The 17513-nt window shown below is 49.8% G+C and overlaps 2 protein-coding genes across 2 annotated transcripts in view; one reads left to right on the top strand and one right to left on the bottom strand.

Moving 5' to 3' along the window:
• TMEM8B (transmembrane protein 8B) overlaps positions 1–14923 on the bottom strand; it is a 35986-nt gene extending 21063 nt beyond the window's left edge. Inside the window, exons 1-2 of the mRNA XM_061607340.1 lie at positions 14848–14923; positions 5756–5945 (exon numbers count right to left, since the gene is read on the bottom strand). Coding sequence (XP_061463324.1) covers positions 5756–5945; positions 14848–14923 — 266 coding nt within the window. The remainder of the gene's footprint in view (positions 1–5755; positions 5946–14847) is intronic.
• FAM221B (family with sequence similarity 221 member B) overlaps positions 7110–17513 on the top strand; it is a 32959-nt gene continuing 22555 nt past the window's right edge. The window contains exon 1 of the mRNA XM_061607343.1: positions 7110–7152. The gene's annotated coding sequence lies outside the window, so the exon portion shown is untranslated. The remainder of the gene's footprint in view (positions 7153–17513) is intronic.

Here is a 17513-nt window from a genome sequence, read left to right as displayed (position 1 = left end):
GGAGATTTTTCCATCCTGTAGCAGCTCATTTTCTTCTGAGGGGGAGCAGATGGAGAGGGGGGAGGAGCAGCCCTCTGGTTGCCTTGGAGCCATCGTGCAACTGGTTCTTCCTTCCACTTATTCTTACAAAATTTCATTTCAATGCTGGGGTTATTAATATTAATTTTCAGCATGGTTGTGTGTGTGTGTGCGTGCCGCTTCCTACTGAAGGAACAAAAAGATGACTAATGTGGGAGATTGTTTCATATCTGGATAGCTCAGCAAACATTCCAGGCAACAGACGGCCACTTTACCAATTACTCTTCCACACTTGGCCTGGCCAGAGAGGCGGGGGCTGGGCTGGGGCCAGGTCCCCATGTGAACCTCACAGGAGTCACCTGTGGGTCCTGGAGGGAAGTGAACACTGGTGTGAGACCAAAAAAAAAAAAAGCCCACTTTGAAGGCTTTGGGGCAGCAAAGAGGGAGCCAAATTTAAATATTAATGAAATTAAAATACCACTCCCCGTCTAGGATGCACACCTTAATGTGGTGAGGGGGTTTGAGAGTGTTGAAGAAGCTGAGAGCAATGCCGTCAGGAGTCTAGACCAAGAGGCTAGACTCCTAGCAGGGGCACCCAAGGCGGAATGGTCAAAGCGGAAACACCAGACTAAGATGCATCCAAACTCAGAGGAAGGCAATGGTAAACCACCTCTGAATACCTCTTACCACAAAAACCCTATGAACAGAGTATCAAAATGCAACACGAGATAGTGCTGGAAGATGAGACCCCCCAGGTCAGAAGGGACTCAATGAGCTACTGGGGAAGAACAAAGGACAAGTACGAGTAGTGCTGTGACTAATGACGCAGCTGGGTCAAAGCTGAAAGGAAGCCCAGAGGCTGATGCGCACAGATGTGAAAGGAGAGTCCAGAGTTGTACGATGTACACAATAGGAACATGGAATGTGAGAAGCATGAACCAGGAAAAGTTAGAAATTGTCAAGCAAGAAATGGAACATATCAACATTACAATACTTGGCATGAGTGAATTAAAATGGACGGGAATGGGACAAAAACTATTGTTACTAAACTTTTTTAATGATGCACATGCGAAACTGCTCTCTAAAGAACTAATCATTTATATGACCTTGGCAGCAAAGTTGACTATCGCATCGCAATGAGAAACAGCAAAAAGTCTCTCAGTCAAACAGTGATATAATTCCTTATGGAATATTGCCGTAATGGAAAAACGTACAAAGGAACTGAAGCTAAGACTGGGAGAAGAAATACTGGACTCTCTTTATTTAGCGTGGCACTCATTTATTGAACATACTTCCGTAGATTCATTTACCCATTGCTCGTCCATGGAAACCTGGCAGTATTGGAAACATGTATAGTTGCTGCAGTTTTTATATGGGGAATTAACTACACAAAATTATGAATATGGTTTTGGACATGTATCTTGAGAGATTCTGTTTCTTTGTTTACTTTTGTGAAAAATTGTTTATATTTGTTTACATCTGATTGTTATGTATAAGAAATCTTGTTGTGATGTGGAGTGGAGATACTGGTAGAGAAAACAAATAAAGTTTATACACAAAAAAAAGGTTCTACAACAAAGGCTCTCACCACAGAGAAATGCCAGACGTCCAAGCTGGATTTAGAAAGGGAAGAGGTACCAGAGTTCATATTGCAAACATATGTTGGATAATGGAATGGAGCAAGGAATTTCAGAAGAAAATCACCCTGTGCTTTATAGATTACAGCAAAGCCTTTGATTATGTAGATCATGAAAAACTATGGAATGCTTTGAAAGAAATGGGGGTGCCACAGCATCTGATTGTCCTGATGCGCAACCTATACTCTGAACAAGAGGCTATTGTAAGGACAAAATATGGAGGAACCGATTGGTTCCCTGTCGGAAAGGGTGTGAGACAGGGGTGTATTTTATCACCCTATTTATTTAATCTATATGCAGAACATATCATATGGAAAGCGGGATTGGACCAAGATGAAGGAGGTGTAAAAACTGGAGGGAGAAACATCAATAATTTAAGATATGCAGACGATACCATACTACTAGCAGAAACCAGGAATGATTTGAAACGAATGCTGATGAAAGTTAAAGAGGAAAGCACAAAAGCAGGACTACAGCTGAACGTCAAGAAGACTAAAGTAATGACAACAGAAGATTTATGGAACTTTACAGTTGACAATGAGGACATTGAACTTGTCAAGGATTATCAATACTTTGGCACAGTCATTAACCAAAATGCAGACGATAGTCAAGAAATCAGCAGAAGGCTAGGACTGGGGAGGGCAGCTGTGAGAGAACTAGAAAAGGTCCTCAAATACAAAGACGTATCACTGAACACTAAAGTCAGGATCATTCAGACCATGGTATTCCCGATCTCTATGTATGGACGTGAAAGTTGGACAGTGAAAAAAGCTGATAAGAGAAAAATCAACTGATTTGAAATGTGGTGTTGGAGGAGAGCTTTGCAGATATCATGGACTGTGAAAAAGACCAATAATTGGGTGTTAGAACAAATTAAACCAGAACTATCACTAGAAGCTAAAATGATAAAATGAGGTTATCGTACTTTGGACACATAATGAGAAGACATGATTCACTAGAAAAGACAAAAATGCTGGGGAAAAACAGAAAGGAGTAGAAAAAGAGGAAGACCAAACGAGATGGATTGTTTCCATAAAGGAAGCCATAGACCTGAACTTATAAGACCTGAACAGGGTGGTTCACGACAGATGCTGTTGAAGGTCACTGATTCATAGGGTCGCTGTAAGTCGTAATTAACTTGAAGGCACAAAACAACAACAACAATACCACTACTGTCCCATCTCAGAAGGCCGAAGATGGCAACAGGTGCCTTAAGACAACAGACTTTAGGAAAATGGAACTGTTGGCGATCAAAAGAGCTCCACTGGCAGCCTCACCTTTGAGTCAAGGCACGTGGTGAGGCTTCCCTAGCTTATATGCTCAAAGCAAGGCCAACAGCGTTTCAGGCATGCCAAGTCCAGCACTTCCTAGTCCAACAGAGACACTTCACCATCAAGAAAATGACAACGTGAAATAACACAGGCCAATTTGTTTTCCATAAAACAATAAATCAATATACAGTTTACAATACACTTCAAATAAATAAAACATATTTCACAAAGAACAGATGAAGTCAGATCTCAAGTCACAACACTTTGTTTGACTAATAAGGGTTAATCTAAACCAGCCTTTCCCAGCCAGTGTGCCTCCAGATGTTGTTGGACCACAACTCCCATCAGCCTCAGCCAGCATGGCCAATGGTCAGGAAATGGGAGTTGTGGTCCAACAACATTTGGAGGCACACTGGTTGGGAAAGGCTGCTCTAAACCCTTGAGAAATCTCAGCTGTGCTTAGGGACTAGAGAAGTCAATCCCACAGCTGTTCTAGATTTCTAGACTCAGGAGTGAACTTGCCTATGTTAATCTAACTGAAAAGACATTGAAACTACACAGCAATGTGTCTATGAAGACCATTTAATTTTGGTAGAAAGTCATTGTTTCCAAAATATGCCCATAGGAAGAAATGGTGAGTATTAATGGTGAAATTGTTGCATTATTGTTATTATTATATTAAATTTTAATTACAAATTATTTTTATGCAGAGTTTTTAATTCTTTGAATTTCAAAATTATCAGCCCCCATTTAAGAAAGAAATACAAAAAGGGTAAGTGGCATTATAGCATCTCTCTCAAACAGCTGACTTAAGAAGTCCAGAGGCATTTATAATGAGTACTGAATGGTTGAATATGGTTCGTTCTCTCTCTCTCTCTCTCTCTCTCTCTCTCTCTCTCTCTCGCTCGCTCGCTCTCTCGCTCGCTCGCTCTCTCGCTCTCTCGCTCTCTCTCTCTTGCCCTCTCGCTCTCTCTTGCCCTCTCGCTCTCTCTTGCCCTCTCTCTTGCCCTCTCTCTTGCCCTCTCTCTTGCCCTCTCTCTTGCCCTCTCTCTTGCCCTCTCTCTTGCCCTCTCTCTCTCTCTTGCCCTCTCTCTTGCCCTCTCGCTCTCTCTTGCCCTCTCGCTCTCTCTTGCCCTCTCTCTTGCCCTCTCTCTTGCCCTCTCTCTCTCTCTTGCCCTCTCTCTTGCCCTCTCTCTCTCTCTTGCCCTCTCTCTTGCCCTCTCTCTCTCTCTCTCTCTCTCTCTCTCTCTTGCCCTCTCTCTCTCTCTCTCTTGCCCTCTCTCTCTCTCTCTCTTGCCCTCTCTCTCTCTCTCTCTCTCGCCCTCTCTCTCTCTCTCTCTCGCCCTCTCTCTCTCTCTCTCTTGCCCTCTCTCTCTCTCTTGCCCTCTCTCTCTCTCTCTCTCTCTTGCCCTTTGTGTTGTTGCGCTGTGTGTAGTTGTGTTGCTTAATTTCGTTTAAAAACAGCACCACAGCAGCAGAGAGTAACAGCAGATGTTGAAATGCGAGTGTGCCAACGTGTGCGTGCGTTTGCCTAAGAAAGCAGGCTTTTACCCTGAATCAGGATCACTGAGACTGGAGACTTAGTAAAATAAGAAAAGCTACTTTATTTATAGAAATACGTAGTAGATAGAAAAGGCAAACCTAGTTCTAACTAACTAGCTAAGTTGGAGGCATAACTCCCAGGTGTAGGAATCAGCCCCATGCTCGGAGAGAGCAGAGACAAAGGGAGTCTCCTCTCTCCTGGTCAGCCGGAGGACAAAGGAGTGGAAAGGGTGGAAGGAGGAGGGGCAGGTAAGCTTCCCTAAAGGCGTCACAGTCTAGCGACAGAAGGAAGTCAGTCAGAGCATCACAGGTAAAAGGTAAACAAAGCCTGTCCATCTGGAGGACCCTAGCTCTATCTTCCTTCTGGAGCTTAAACAAAAGAACAAAACAGGAGTTGCTCTTGCCTCACTTCCAACATGTGCTGCCCTCTTATTAGTGACAAGGCCACTGAGGAAGGCATCTGGCAAAACGTATCTGGCCGCTTGTGTTTTATCATGTATGGGCATTGATTTGAACATTGCATGTTGAAGTTTGTCAGTGAGTTTGTACTGGCTTTATAAATTGTTTACAATAAATTACACTCTCTTTTCAATTTAGTGTTTTAAATGTGTGCCTCAGCTCTTCCCCCCCCCCTTTTTCTGAGTAAAAGGGAGCTTAAACACTCCAATGGGCACTCAAACTCACCAGCTGCTCCCAGGTCAGACCTCCAGAAACAGCAGCCCTGAGATGTTTTTTACAGAGCCCCAAATTCACTTCTCTGCTTCTCTCTTTAGTTTATTTTCTTACATTTACATCCCCACCGTCCTTCTGTCATGGAACCCAAAGTGGCGTACCTGTGTCTCCCAGGCAGTCACCCACCCAGGCACTGACATACTTCTGTGTCTGCCTCAAAATCTCCCCCACCCAGATGCCTGGAGTACAACATTCATTAGCTTGGAGAGAGAGGGTCTGCTCCTCCTCTGAGTGTTCCCCAAAAGATCCTGTTTCCAAGAAGCAATTGGTTGACTATTTGACCTAAGAAAGGATGATGGTCCAGGGCAGATCTATCTGGCCTGTTTCAGGAGCTCTCTTGTGCATCCTCCAATCTCATAGCTATATAGACATCACACAACAGCTTGGCAGGATGAATGCTGCTCAGTTGTTTCCCCTGGAAGCAGCTGAGACAATGGCCTGAATGCAGCACTGCCCACTTTTGGGAAGTTCTGGGCACAGGAGTAGCACGAGTCTGTGCATGTAAGATGCTGAGACACATTCTCCCCCCCCCACCAGCCTGCTTCCCCAACTCACACGGTGATGCTTCGGTCTGGGCACTGGTCCCCAAAGGTGCCACCCTGTTCTTTGAAGGTGATGAGGTTCCAGACGGCCACCACCGTGTCCTCGGGGATGCGGAAATGGAAGAGCTCAATGCTAGTGAAGGAACGGAAGGGGTTCAGCTTGCGGGGCGTCCGGGTGAAATAGTCCGTGACAAAGAGGCCACCTGAGAGAGAGGAGGAGGAGGAGGAGGAGGAGGAGTGGTGGCACTGAATCAACATGGGGGGGAGGAGGAGGAGGAGCATGGGCTACAGAACACCTCCTCCAAGTAGCCCTTTTTTCTCTCCCCTCAAGTGCAGTCTCCCCAGACACTGAATTCTCCACCACCCCAATCCCAAAACTCCCATTGCCAGAAACTAGGGATGAAGCCAATAGCAGGGCCAGTCTTGGCCTCTGGGGCTGAAAGAATACTCGGTGGGCAGCAAGAGAGGATGTCTGCGGCAAAATCTGGATGCAGAACAGAGAAGGGTGGGTGGGAGGCTCAGTGCAGAGGACACACAGCCAGAAGAGGCTCTTTCTGTGGGGCTCATCCTGCCACCCCACAAGGAAGCATTGGGTTCCCTTCCCAGTTCTTGCCCGCTCCACGTTATGGGAGCCCTGGGGTGGGCATCGCTGGTCCTCCAGTTGCTCCCACCTACTGACAGTGCAGGTTCTCTTGCATCAACACACCGCAAGAGACCAGCAACCTTTTCTGAGCTCCTGCACAGGTACGGTGGCCCTGCTGTCTCAAGCCAGCTTGATTTGCATCTCTCGCTGTGCCAGTAAGGGGCCTGGCGGTTCCTTAAAAAGCAAAACACTCAGGTGGCATAATAAGCTTTTGTGGACTGGGATCCACTTCTTCAGATGCATAAACGGGATGGACGTCCTTTATGGCCCTGCCTGCTCTCGGGCAACTGGCCTTCCATCACGTACTGGGCAGGCCTTCAGGGCAGTGGCAGAGCACCTGCCTGGCTCAGTCCCCAGTCGCAGCATCTCCAGGTAAGGCTGGGAAGGATCACTCCCTGAAGCCCTGGAGAGATGCTGCCAATAGGGACTGCGGACAATACTGAGCTAGATGGACCAGTGGCCTGCTTCCTATGCCAGCCAAGACACACACCGATATGTCTGATGGTGCCCCTCTCCTGTGCCCTCCCCCTTCCATCCACAGAGAGGCAACCCCACAGCCCATCAACTTCCCCACCATGCAAAGCTACCTTTTCTAGCAGGAAAAAGGAAGGACTCCAGGAATCCTCCCCTCCCCCTCCTGTGCTCAGGGCTTGAATGTTTGTGGGGGCAGGGCACACAGGTGCCCCGCCCCCTTGGAGGAAGGGATGTGACTGGTGCCCTCATGACCAGCTTTTAGATGCCAGGCAAAGATATTCCTGCCCACCCAGGTATTTGGCTCTTAATTGGGGTCATAGGGTGTGATGACATCCACTCTTCTAGCGGTGCCCATCTGTTAGGAGTTGTCCTTTTTTATGTTATTGCAGGTTGAGCACTTTCAGTCAATTAATGCTCCTTTATCTTTACTGATATACGTTAAAATTTGCATCATGTACGTTTTTATAACTGTAAGTTGCTTTGAGACATTATTTATTTGTTTATTTTTTAAAAATTATATATCACTGAAATGTAAAGACCTCTAAGTAGAGACCATCTACCTGTGTGAGTTTCTGCAAGACCTGCTCCCTGCATTTCTGGCTGATTTCCACCTGGCCCGGAAGGGCGGGGCCCTGTCTCTCTCCAGCTACAAAAGCAGCAACTGCTGAAGGGGCCAGAGACCATCTACCTGTGTGAGTTTCTGCAAGACCTGCTCCCTGCATTTCTGGCTGATTTCCACCTGGCCTGGAAGGGCGGGGCCCTGTCTCTCTCCAGCTGCAAAAGCAGCAACTGCTGAAGGGGCCAGAGACCATGTGTATGTATGTGTGCATGAATCTGCTGCTCGGGATGTCTATAGACTACTGGGGTTTTGTTTTGTATTATATGTTATATTTTACTCTATGTTATATTTTAGTCTATGTACGCTGCCTAGAGTGGCCGTTAATTCGGCCAGATAGGCGGCCTAGAAATAAAATTTTATTTATTATTAATAATAATAATAATAATAATAATAATAATAATAATAATAATAATAATAAGTGGTTTAAAAAAATTAAAATTATCAATAAATCCATTAAAAATAAGCAGTTAAAACATATTTAAACTGCTCACTAAATCAACAGATCAACATCTATGTGTCTGGAAATGCTTGCCTAAACAGAAAAGTTTTAAGCAGGTGCTGAAAGGAATACAATGAAGGTGCCTGCCTGATGTCAATAGGCAGGGAGTTCCAAAGTGTAGCTGCTGTCACACTAAAATAATGATTTCATACAAGTGTTTGATTTTATTTTTGTAAGCCGCCCTGAGTGCCCTGTTATAGGGTAGAAGGGCAGGATACATATATTTTAAATAAATACATACATAAGTGCAGAATGGATATTATGTGGCACCTGTAACAATGCCTGTTCCTTAGATCAAAGTGCTCAGGTGGGTGGTCCCGCAAGTAAACTGGTCCCAAGCTGCTAAGGGCTTGATATACCAATAGGAACACCTTGAACAGGCCCAGTAACAAATTGGTAACCAGTGTAGATCTCTGAGCAGAGGTGTTATGTGCTGACAGGGTCTCACTCCTGTCAGCAATCTGGCTGCAGCATCCTGCAATAACTGCAGTTTCTGGGTCAAGTGCAAGGGATGCCCCACAGAGAGTGCATTGCAGTGACCCAGTTTTGAAGTCACCAGTGCTTGAACGACTGTGGTCAGGGCTCTGTTGGTCCAGGAATGGTTGTAGTTCTCCTACCAAGCGCAGCTGATAAAGGCACCTCTAGCCACTGAGACTACCTGGGCCTCCAGTGACACAGCTGGATCCAGAAGCCGCCCCAGATGGCACACCTGCTCCTCCAGGGGGAGCGCAACCCCATCCAGGACAGGCAATTGACCAATTTCTTGGACACGGGAACTACTTGCCCAGAGTACCTCCTTTTGCCAGGATTCAACTCAGCATGAGTTCCCTCATCCATCCCACTGCTGCATCCAGGCACCGGCCCAGGCCTGCACAGCCTCTCCTGATCCAGATGCTATGGAGGAGCAGAGCTGAGTGTCACCAGCATACTGATGACACCTGGCCCTGAAACTCCTAATGACCCCCCCAGGGGCTTCATGCAAATATTAAATAGCATTGGGGATAGGATGGTACCCTGTGGTTCCCCATAGTGCAACTGCCAGGGGCCCACATACAACCATCCAATGCTACTCTTGGACTGAGTCCCGTAGGTGGGGCTGGAACCACAGTAATACCATGCCCCCAATTCCCATTCCACGGAGCAAGTCTAGGAGGATGCTGTGGCCTGTAGTATTGAAAGCCGCAGAGAGGTTGACACGTGGAAGCAAGGCAACACTCCCCCTGTTCCAGTCTCTATAGAGGTCATCCATCAGGGCAACCAAGGCTGACTCAGCCCCATGGCCAGGCCTGAACCCAGATTGGAACAGTAATCCACATCACCCAAGAATGCCTGCAGCTGCCCCACCACTGCCCTCTCCCCACCTTCCCCAAGAAGGGGGTATTTGCGACTGGCTGATAGTTATCCCAATCCAAGGGTCCAGGGCTGGTTTCTCTAGGGCTGGTTTCTTTGTAGTAAATATTTACTATTTTTAGAAGGCTATGGAGGGACATTTGGCTCAACCTGTGGGGGTTCAAGGGAGGGACCACCCCTCACCCCTTTGTCCCCATGTGGTCCTCTCAGGGAGCTCTTAGAGGGGTCAGCCTGGAGAAGGCAGCAAAATCCCAGTGGCCAGTGGCCCTTGAAGTGGACCTGGCACAGAACCGCTCCTTCCCACTCTCCCAGGGCAGAGGAGGAGCTTTGCTTCTCCCCAGGGAGGTTCCTCCCCTCCCCACTGGGATGACCTTGGAGCACTTGATGCATCTTTTGTGTTGAGGGACTCCCAGGCCTGCTCTGACTACAAAAGCTGCTAAAGGAGAGGGTAGAATGGACTGTACCACTTCAGGCTGCAGGGGTGTGCGTGAGTGCATAGTACTGTGTTTTCTAATGCTCTTCTAAGTTAAAAAATCCCTGTCCATGGGAAACCATCACAAAGATGAGGGTTATTCTCCCCCTTGATATTGCAATGGGAAATCCTCATGGCAGCCTCTCCCCGGAACATTGCTCACAGGGGCCAACAGTCCGTGAGGCCTTTGTACCCCATGTGGACTTCTCCTCACCCCCACCTTGTCAAGTGTTGGACTCGGCACCTGCCCACCACACCATCCGTGCCTAGACCAACCCCAAGTGGCAGATCAGAGGCTAGCAATGGGTGCCACTCTCACCCACTCACCCAAGAGGTGACTGATGCACAAAACCCACACACTTGGCCCTTCCCAGCCCCACTGGCACCACCAGCACACTTCTGGGTGTGGTAAACTCCTAGTGTACCTGTGTGAGACCGAAGCAATGAACATGCTGGGGGGGTGGGGGGAGGGACTGATATGGCATTGCCAACTCCTCTGTCCCTGCCCTAATCTGCCTCCCCCCAGAAGGAGCTCCACTTGCAGGGCACATTGACTGCTGTGCTCCTACTGCTGTAAGCTTAGAGTGAAACGAGGCAGAGAGAGACCTTTAGGCTGTGCTGCTTGCAATCAGGAGCAAATGCCCATTTTGTGTTAAGAGACCCTCCTTTACTCTCATGTCATTCAGCAACCCTACGGCCATTAATTCCTGGCTCCGCCTCCTGCCCCAGCTAGCCACACACACGGCCCTGCCTTTGGGGCCAAAGGCCCCCTGCCGTCTGACAGGCAGGCATTGCCTGGCATCCTCTCATTGCTATAGGGACAGCCCAGTTCACTCACATTCCCAGTAGGCGGAGGAACAAGCAAGCATCTCCAGAAGTGGCAGGGCTATCCTGGGCAGCAGGTGGGTGGGGGAGAGGGATTTCTCTCCTACGCTGCAGAGGATGCCAAACTGCCTCACGAGGGAGAGACAGCAGCAGCTGACAAAGACAGGGGCACCTGCCATGTCTGGCATGTGGAAGAGAAGCACCAAGGCTCTGGGGCTGCTTGCTTTGCTGATGGGAACCTGCTGCAATTCTTTGTGCAAGTGGGAAGCAGAGGAGGGGGTGTCACAGTCTCAAACACTGGCTTATGCTTGAAAATAGAGATAGAGATAGACACTGTATATTAGCTACCCTGAGTAGTGCATGCGCATCAGCAGGGCAGGATAGATCTCTCTCCCCCCCGCCTCACAGTCTTTCCACACACACACACGCACATGCATGCGGGCACAGCTTTCTGGGCCCATAGGCATGTTTGGCATTTTTGAAAAGTGTTGGGGGCTCTATTGCAAAATGGCTGCCGTGTGAGACATAGCCAATCACAAATTGTGACTCTGTGCGTGTGTGTTTCTTGGGTGCTGGGAGGGAGGCAGGCAGTTAATCGGCTGTGACCAGCATGTTTACAAAAGGCATAATAAGCACATTGTGAGGCCAAAGGCCTGTCTGAATACAGATGCCTTTGCCTGCTTGGGGAGAGCCATCAGAGAGGGCACTAGCTGGGCCTCTCTTGGTAAAGAGTTCCAGAAGCTGTGAGCAGCCACTGAGGAGGCCCCGATATGTAACCCATAAACGCACTGCACATGTTGGTAGGACAGAAAGAAAGGCCTTTCCCAAATATCTTAAAGCTGAGGCAGGCACGCATGTCAGAACAACTCTTCCTGATAATCTGGTTTCATGTCGCTTTGAATGGGCTCTTCCAGATGACCGGTTTATTGAGCATTCATCCTGGTTTGCCTACATAGAGTTTACAAAGAAGTTAAATGGTGTCCACTTTTTATTGAACATTTATCTTGATTTGTTTGTGTGGAGGTTCTCTGTGTTCCTGTCAATCTGTTGCAATCCCCACACTTTCTAGGGCATGTCCCCATCACTCTCCTAACTGCAAAAAGTCATTTTTAGAACAGCACCAGCAGCAACGACAACACTAATTGCACAAACTGCCATTTTTGGTATCCAATTGAATCCCTCCTGCAAAAGATTGACAGCCTGGAGGTGACCTAGAATGGTCATAACCAACACTTTGAATTGTGCCCAGAAACAGTTGGTGTTTTAACATCTCATGTGCTCCGTATAACCAGCCTGGCCAATAATTTGGCTGCAGCATTCTGAACCAGCTGAAGTTGCTGAACACTCTTCAAAGGCAGCCCTACTGAGAGCACATTTCAGTAGTCTAAACAAGATGTAATGAAGGAATGTGTCACCATGGCCAGATCTGACATACCCAAGAGCGGGCACTAGCATTAGCTGTGGAAAAGCACTCCTGGTCACCACCAAATCAGAGCATCCAGGTTCAGGGCTGAATCCAAGAATTCACCCAAACTGCAAACACAATCTTCAAGGGAAGGCCAACAGGCTGAACCCTCTTCCCTTCCTTTTTTTTCTTTCTACGGGGCAGGAGCACTGCTGTCTTATCTGGATTAAGTTTAAGGGTGATCACCCTCATCCAGCCCATTATTGACATGAGGCTTGGATTCAAAACTTGAACTGCTTCCTTGGATTTAGATGGAAAGGAGAGAGTTGTGTGCCATCTACATATTGGTGACCCTGAACCCCCAAACCCCAGCCAACCTCCCCCAGTGGTTTCACAGAAATGTCATATACCCTGGGAGGCCAGATGGATCTCTGAGGGAAACATTAGGCTTGCCTTATCCGCCCTCCTTGAGCCCCAGCCAGCACTGCCAGCAGCCAAGGACTATGAGAGTTTTAGTTGAAAACATCTTCAGATTGAGGAAGACTGCCTCAGGCCTGTGGCCAAGGCGTCAGAGAGGGTCCTCTAGCACCACCTTCTGGAACTTTTGGAAAGGACATCTCTCAGCGGCAGAACATCTGGCTCGCACGCAGAAGGCCCCAGGTTCAATTCCCAGCGGCACCGCCTGGTGGAGCTGGGAGAGACTTATAACAAACCAACCAACCAACAGACATGGAGCTGCCTGTCGATTGAATTGGATGTGTCACGGGTTGGCTCAGCTGAGCTCTACCTCCTCCTATGGGACACCCAGAGTTGGGAAGAGAAGACTTGCCAAAGGGTTGCCCTTGGCTCCGGTTGGTTGGAACTGCCCTACAGCCATGGACAGTGGTAGGAGTTCTGAGCATGGGGCCCAAAGTCCCCCTTGGAGCCCCCTCCCCACAATGTCTGGAAGACTGCTGCTGGCAAAATCTTTCTTCTTCAAATCTGCTGGGCAAACATACACGTAACCTGCTTTCAGCTGAGAGAGAAGCGAGCAGTGATGTGTGTATTCAAAGTCTCCAGAGGGGACAAAGAGGAGATGCATGAATTAGGGTGTTCCCTGAAACCTGCAGGTGACGACCGACCTGACTGTAATGGGACAGCCCAGCAGGAGCTGTCCGGAGTCACCCCCAGAGGTGGAGGCTTGGAAGAACTGCCAGGGATGGGGGCTGCACGGAAGCAAAGGAATGGAAGCCCTAACTCAGTCACATCCTTTGCAACATGTGCCGGGAAGGGCATGCATGTAAACAGAGGAGGATACGGCTGGATACACATGGCAAGGAATGCAATGACTCCCTTCTAACAAAGGCTGCGCATCACACAGCCTCTGTGTTGTAAATCAATGTAAGTGCTGTCAGCCTCTGCCATAAAATACTTTTTGTAAGTTCAAGGGAGCACATATAATATTCCACCAGCCATTTCCCTCCTCATGAAAATGATCTCATTATTCTTGCTGAAAGCCATCATTTACTAGGTAATTAAATGTCCTAGGATGCTGGTGACAGTATCACTAAATCTACCCCCCCCCCCAGTTATGAAGCCAGGCATTCCAGATTCCACTGACGCTGCCCGCTGTTGGCTATCCAGAGAACAATCAACAAACGTGACCCAGGTGGGGTCTCAAAAAAATGCCCCCCCCATGACCTGCTACTTGGCTAGTGAGGGGAGGAAGACATGGAGGGGCGGGGGAGAGAGTCAGCTGAAAATATGCGAGGGAAACAAACCACCCAGAGAAGCAGATCTCCAAGAGGCAGCCGCTAGAGAAGGAGATAATGAACGCGCCAAGTTTATTTATTTAACCAGCAACTAATGACCTGTAATTTATTTCAGCGATTGAATTTAGGCAGCGAAAACAGGAAGGGACGAGGCTCCAGACAAAAGGGACTTTGTGTGCTGGAGGAGGGGGAATCTCTGAGGCAGATCGCATGGCGGTGGGGAGAGGGCGATGAAGAACAAGAGGAAGGGGGGGCGCCTTCAGATCTCTTCCTAGAGCTCACCTGGCCTGTACCACTCTTGGCTTCACCCCTCAGACAAAAATAAGCTTAAGCCACATTTGCTCGCCTTTGTCCCTTGCCACCCTCCACCCTCCCCTCCCCTCCCCTATTCCTGTCGTTTGTTTCACTGTAACTCCCCACCCGGTCCCGGGCCAGACTGTCATGTCCTCAGGGCAGAGACCTGGCGTGTGGGTGCACACTGCTGTTAGCACCGGGAACCATTTTAAAATACACAGGAAGAGGCAAAGTGGCGGGGGAGTCCCCAGAGGACTTCTGCCCGGGGGGGGGGCAAATCGGGTCCGTCCGGCTCAGCGCCAGGAAGAGGCGGCTCTGGCGACCCCCTCCTCACCTTGGGCGGCTGCAGGAAGCTCCTCCGGTCCGCCCTCTCCCAGCAGGCGAGCGAGGCTTTCTTTCAGCACCGGGCCAGGGACAGCTCCCCTGGACGCCCCAGCGGCTCGCCAAGAAGTGCTCCTCGGCGAACTACCGGGGCGGCGGGGGACCCGAGGCCTTCTTCTCCCCCGCCGCCCCGCCCGCACGCCCAGCACCGGCGCCGAGGCCAGCTCCCGCGGCGGCAGGACGGCGGGCCGCCCCCCGCGCGGAGGAGGGCAGGAGACGCGCTTTCAGCACCACGCCGCGCCCGGACAGCGCTCCCGCGCTGCCTCCGAGCCAGTTTCGGCTCCTGCGGGAGGAGGACGGGGGGCTGATCCTGGGACCCCCCACCCTGCGCTGGGGGCGGGGGTCCCCCCTCCACCCAGGCTTCAGCCCGCTCCTCCCCCCGCTCCACTCACCGGCCGGGCGTGCCAGGCAGAGCCAGGCGAGCAGCTGGAGCAGCAGCTGGAGGCGCCCGAGCGCCGCGCGGCCCATACTGTGCCCGGAGCCGCGCCGCGCCGCGCCGCCGCCTCCCCGCCTGCCCGCTTGGATGGGCAACGCGCTCCGGCGGCGGCGGCAGCCCAGCAGCAGCCATGACGTCAGGCCCAGCTGTCGCCGGGAGCCCCCGCGCCTTCCCCATTGGCCCAGCTCACGAGGCTGCCTGGGGATGCCGCGGCCCATTGGCCGACCGAGCTGCCGGTCACTTGCAGCTCTGCAGCGGCGGCCGCCTCCGGAGCACAGGCCGGCCAAGCAGCTGGAGGAGGAGGAGGAGGAGGGGGCGGGGGAGCTGGTAGGCCGGGGGAGCCCCGACCTCGCCCTTCTTCTCCTCCCCTGCCGCGGCGAAGTTCGGAGGGGCACCCGGGAGTCTTATTGGAGCAAGTGGGAGCCTCTGTGGGGGCCTCCGGGATAAAACAGCCCTTCCCCTCCCCCCTTCCCTCCCCTTGCGAAGATCTGCTCTCTGGGCACCCCCTCCGAGACGGAGGAGGAAGGGGAGGCCCGCCGGGACAGGCTGCCTGCCCGCTGTGCTTCCCTCGCTCTCTCCGCCCCATATCCACGGACTGGGTCGCTGCCCCAGCTCGCAAAAGTTCCCTGACCGCCTCAGTCAAGAGGGGGCCTTTGCTGACACTCCCAGAACAACTTGACTGCTATGCACTTTCAGGGGGACATTTGGAACAAGACCCCCCCAACACACAAGCACACTGCACTGATGCGGCTTCTCTGTTTACACCCCAGAACCATAGAATAGTCGAGTTGGAAGGGGCCTGTAAGGCCATCGAGTCCAGCCCCCTGCTCAATGCAGGAATCCAAATCAAAGCATACCAGACAGGCGACTGTCTAGCTGCTTCTTGAAGCCCTCCAGAGTTGGAGAGCCCACTACCTCTCTAGGTAATTGGTGTTGGAGCGTGGTGAAACTGGGAATGGAGAGACTGGTGGGGACTGTCAGATGACAAAGCGAATATGGAAAACGTGGATTATCGGGGTCAGTTTGGACGAGCCCTGAGTGAGCCTTTAGGTGTGTTTGAATCTTTGCTAAAGATTACACCTTCCCTGCAAATTAGTCAGACAGAGACTTTAAGCTGTAAAATAAGAAATAACTACTTTATTCTGGAAGTACATACTTGATAGGAAAGAGTCCTACATCCAGCTAACTAGCTAAGTTGGAGATGCAAACCCTAAGCCTAGTGTTTGCCCTCATGCTTGGAGGAGAGGGAGAGACAAAGAGAAGATGTCTGCTCTCCCTCTCAAGAGAAAGGAGGAGGAAGGAGTGAAGGAGTTGTGGTCAACATCCTTTGCATATCAGTCTAGCAGGAAAGGAGAGATGGCAGGAGATCAAAGGACAGGTATAGCCTAGCAACCAAGAGGTCTCCTCCCTAGCTACCCTTTTTAACCCCATGCAGCCTCAATCCACAAATTGGAGTTGAACCACATACATTCCAACACCCCTTCTCAATGAGCACTTGGTTCATCCTACAAGGTGCATCTTGCCTCGTAGTTTCTGGTGTCGGACTTTGCCCAATGGCTGGGTCAATGCGTCAGCTGTCATCTCTTCTGTTGGACAGTAGGTCATCTCTAGAAGTCCTTTCTCCCTTATGTCCTTCAGGTAGTGGAACTTCACATCAATGTGCTTCATGCGAGAACTTTGCCCTTCTGATTCCGCGAGTCTTATGCAGGCTTGGTTGTCCTCAAGTATTCTGATAGGCTCTGGTTCAGATATGCCCAAGTCTCCCAGAAGCTTGCATAGCCACAGCATTTCCTTGCATCTTCAGCTGATACGTACTCAGCCTCAGTAGATGAATGTGCTACAGTCTCTTGCTTTCAATTTGTCCAGCAGATAAGTGACTGCCCATACTAGAACAAGTTTCCACTGGTTGACTTACGATCTTTGGTGTCTCCAACCCAGTCAGCATCAGCATATCCTAGAAATTTAGGATCTCAAGTAGCTGATAGCTTTAGTTTTAAGTTTGCAGTGCCTTTCAGATATCTTGCCACTCTCTTGACTGCTTCCGTCTTTCTTGGTTGGCAAGCTTGTTTTTCTGCAAAGGTATCCCACTGCTAACACCACATCTGGTCTGGTTATTGTGCTGATGTACAGGAGTTTCCCTATAGCTTGTCTGCACCTTTCGTTGTCTTCCCAGGGTTGATTGTTCTGGTCTGGTTTCAAGCATCCTACTTCCATTGGTGTAGGTGCTGGATGTGCATCCTTCAGTCCTAGACTCTCAAGTAGGTCTTGAATCTTTTGTTTTTGGTTCAGAAGAAAGGATCCATCGTCCTCTCTTTCAATTTGTATTCCAAGGTAGTACGTGATGTCGCCCAGACATTTCACTTCAACTTCCTTGCTTAGATTATTTACTAACTCTTGCTTGTCTTGTGGATTCTCATAAGCCTGTAGTAAATCATCCACATAAATCAAGATATAAGTCCATTTGTTGTTCTTGAATCTGCTATACAAGCATTTACCTGCTTCGCCTCTTTTAAAGCCTTCTTTCAAGAACATTTGGTTCAGTTTGTCATTCCATGCTCTTATAGCCTTTATTTCTAGTTGCTCTACTCGCAACTTCTTGTTGGCAGCGCCACTCAGGAGTGT

This window comes from Rhineura floridana, chromosome 1, assembly GCF_030035675.1.
Source record: "Rhineura floridana isolate rRhiFlo1 chromosome 1, rRhiFlo1.hap2, whole genome shotgun sequence".
Taxonomy (NCBI): Eukaryota; Metazoa; Chordata; class Lepidosauria; order Squamata; family Rhineuridae; genus Rhineura; species Rhineura floridana.
Note: the sequence above shows the minus strand (reverse complement) of the source record. Positions and strands in the feature narration are given on the sequence as shown.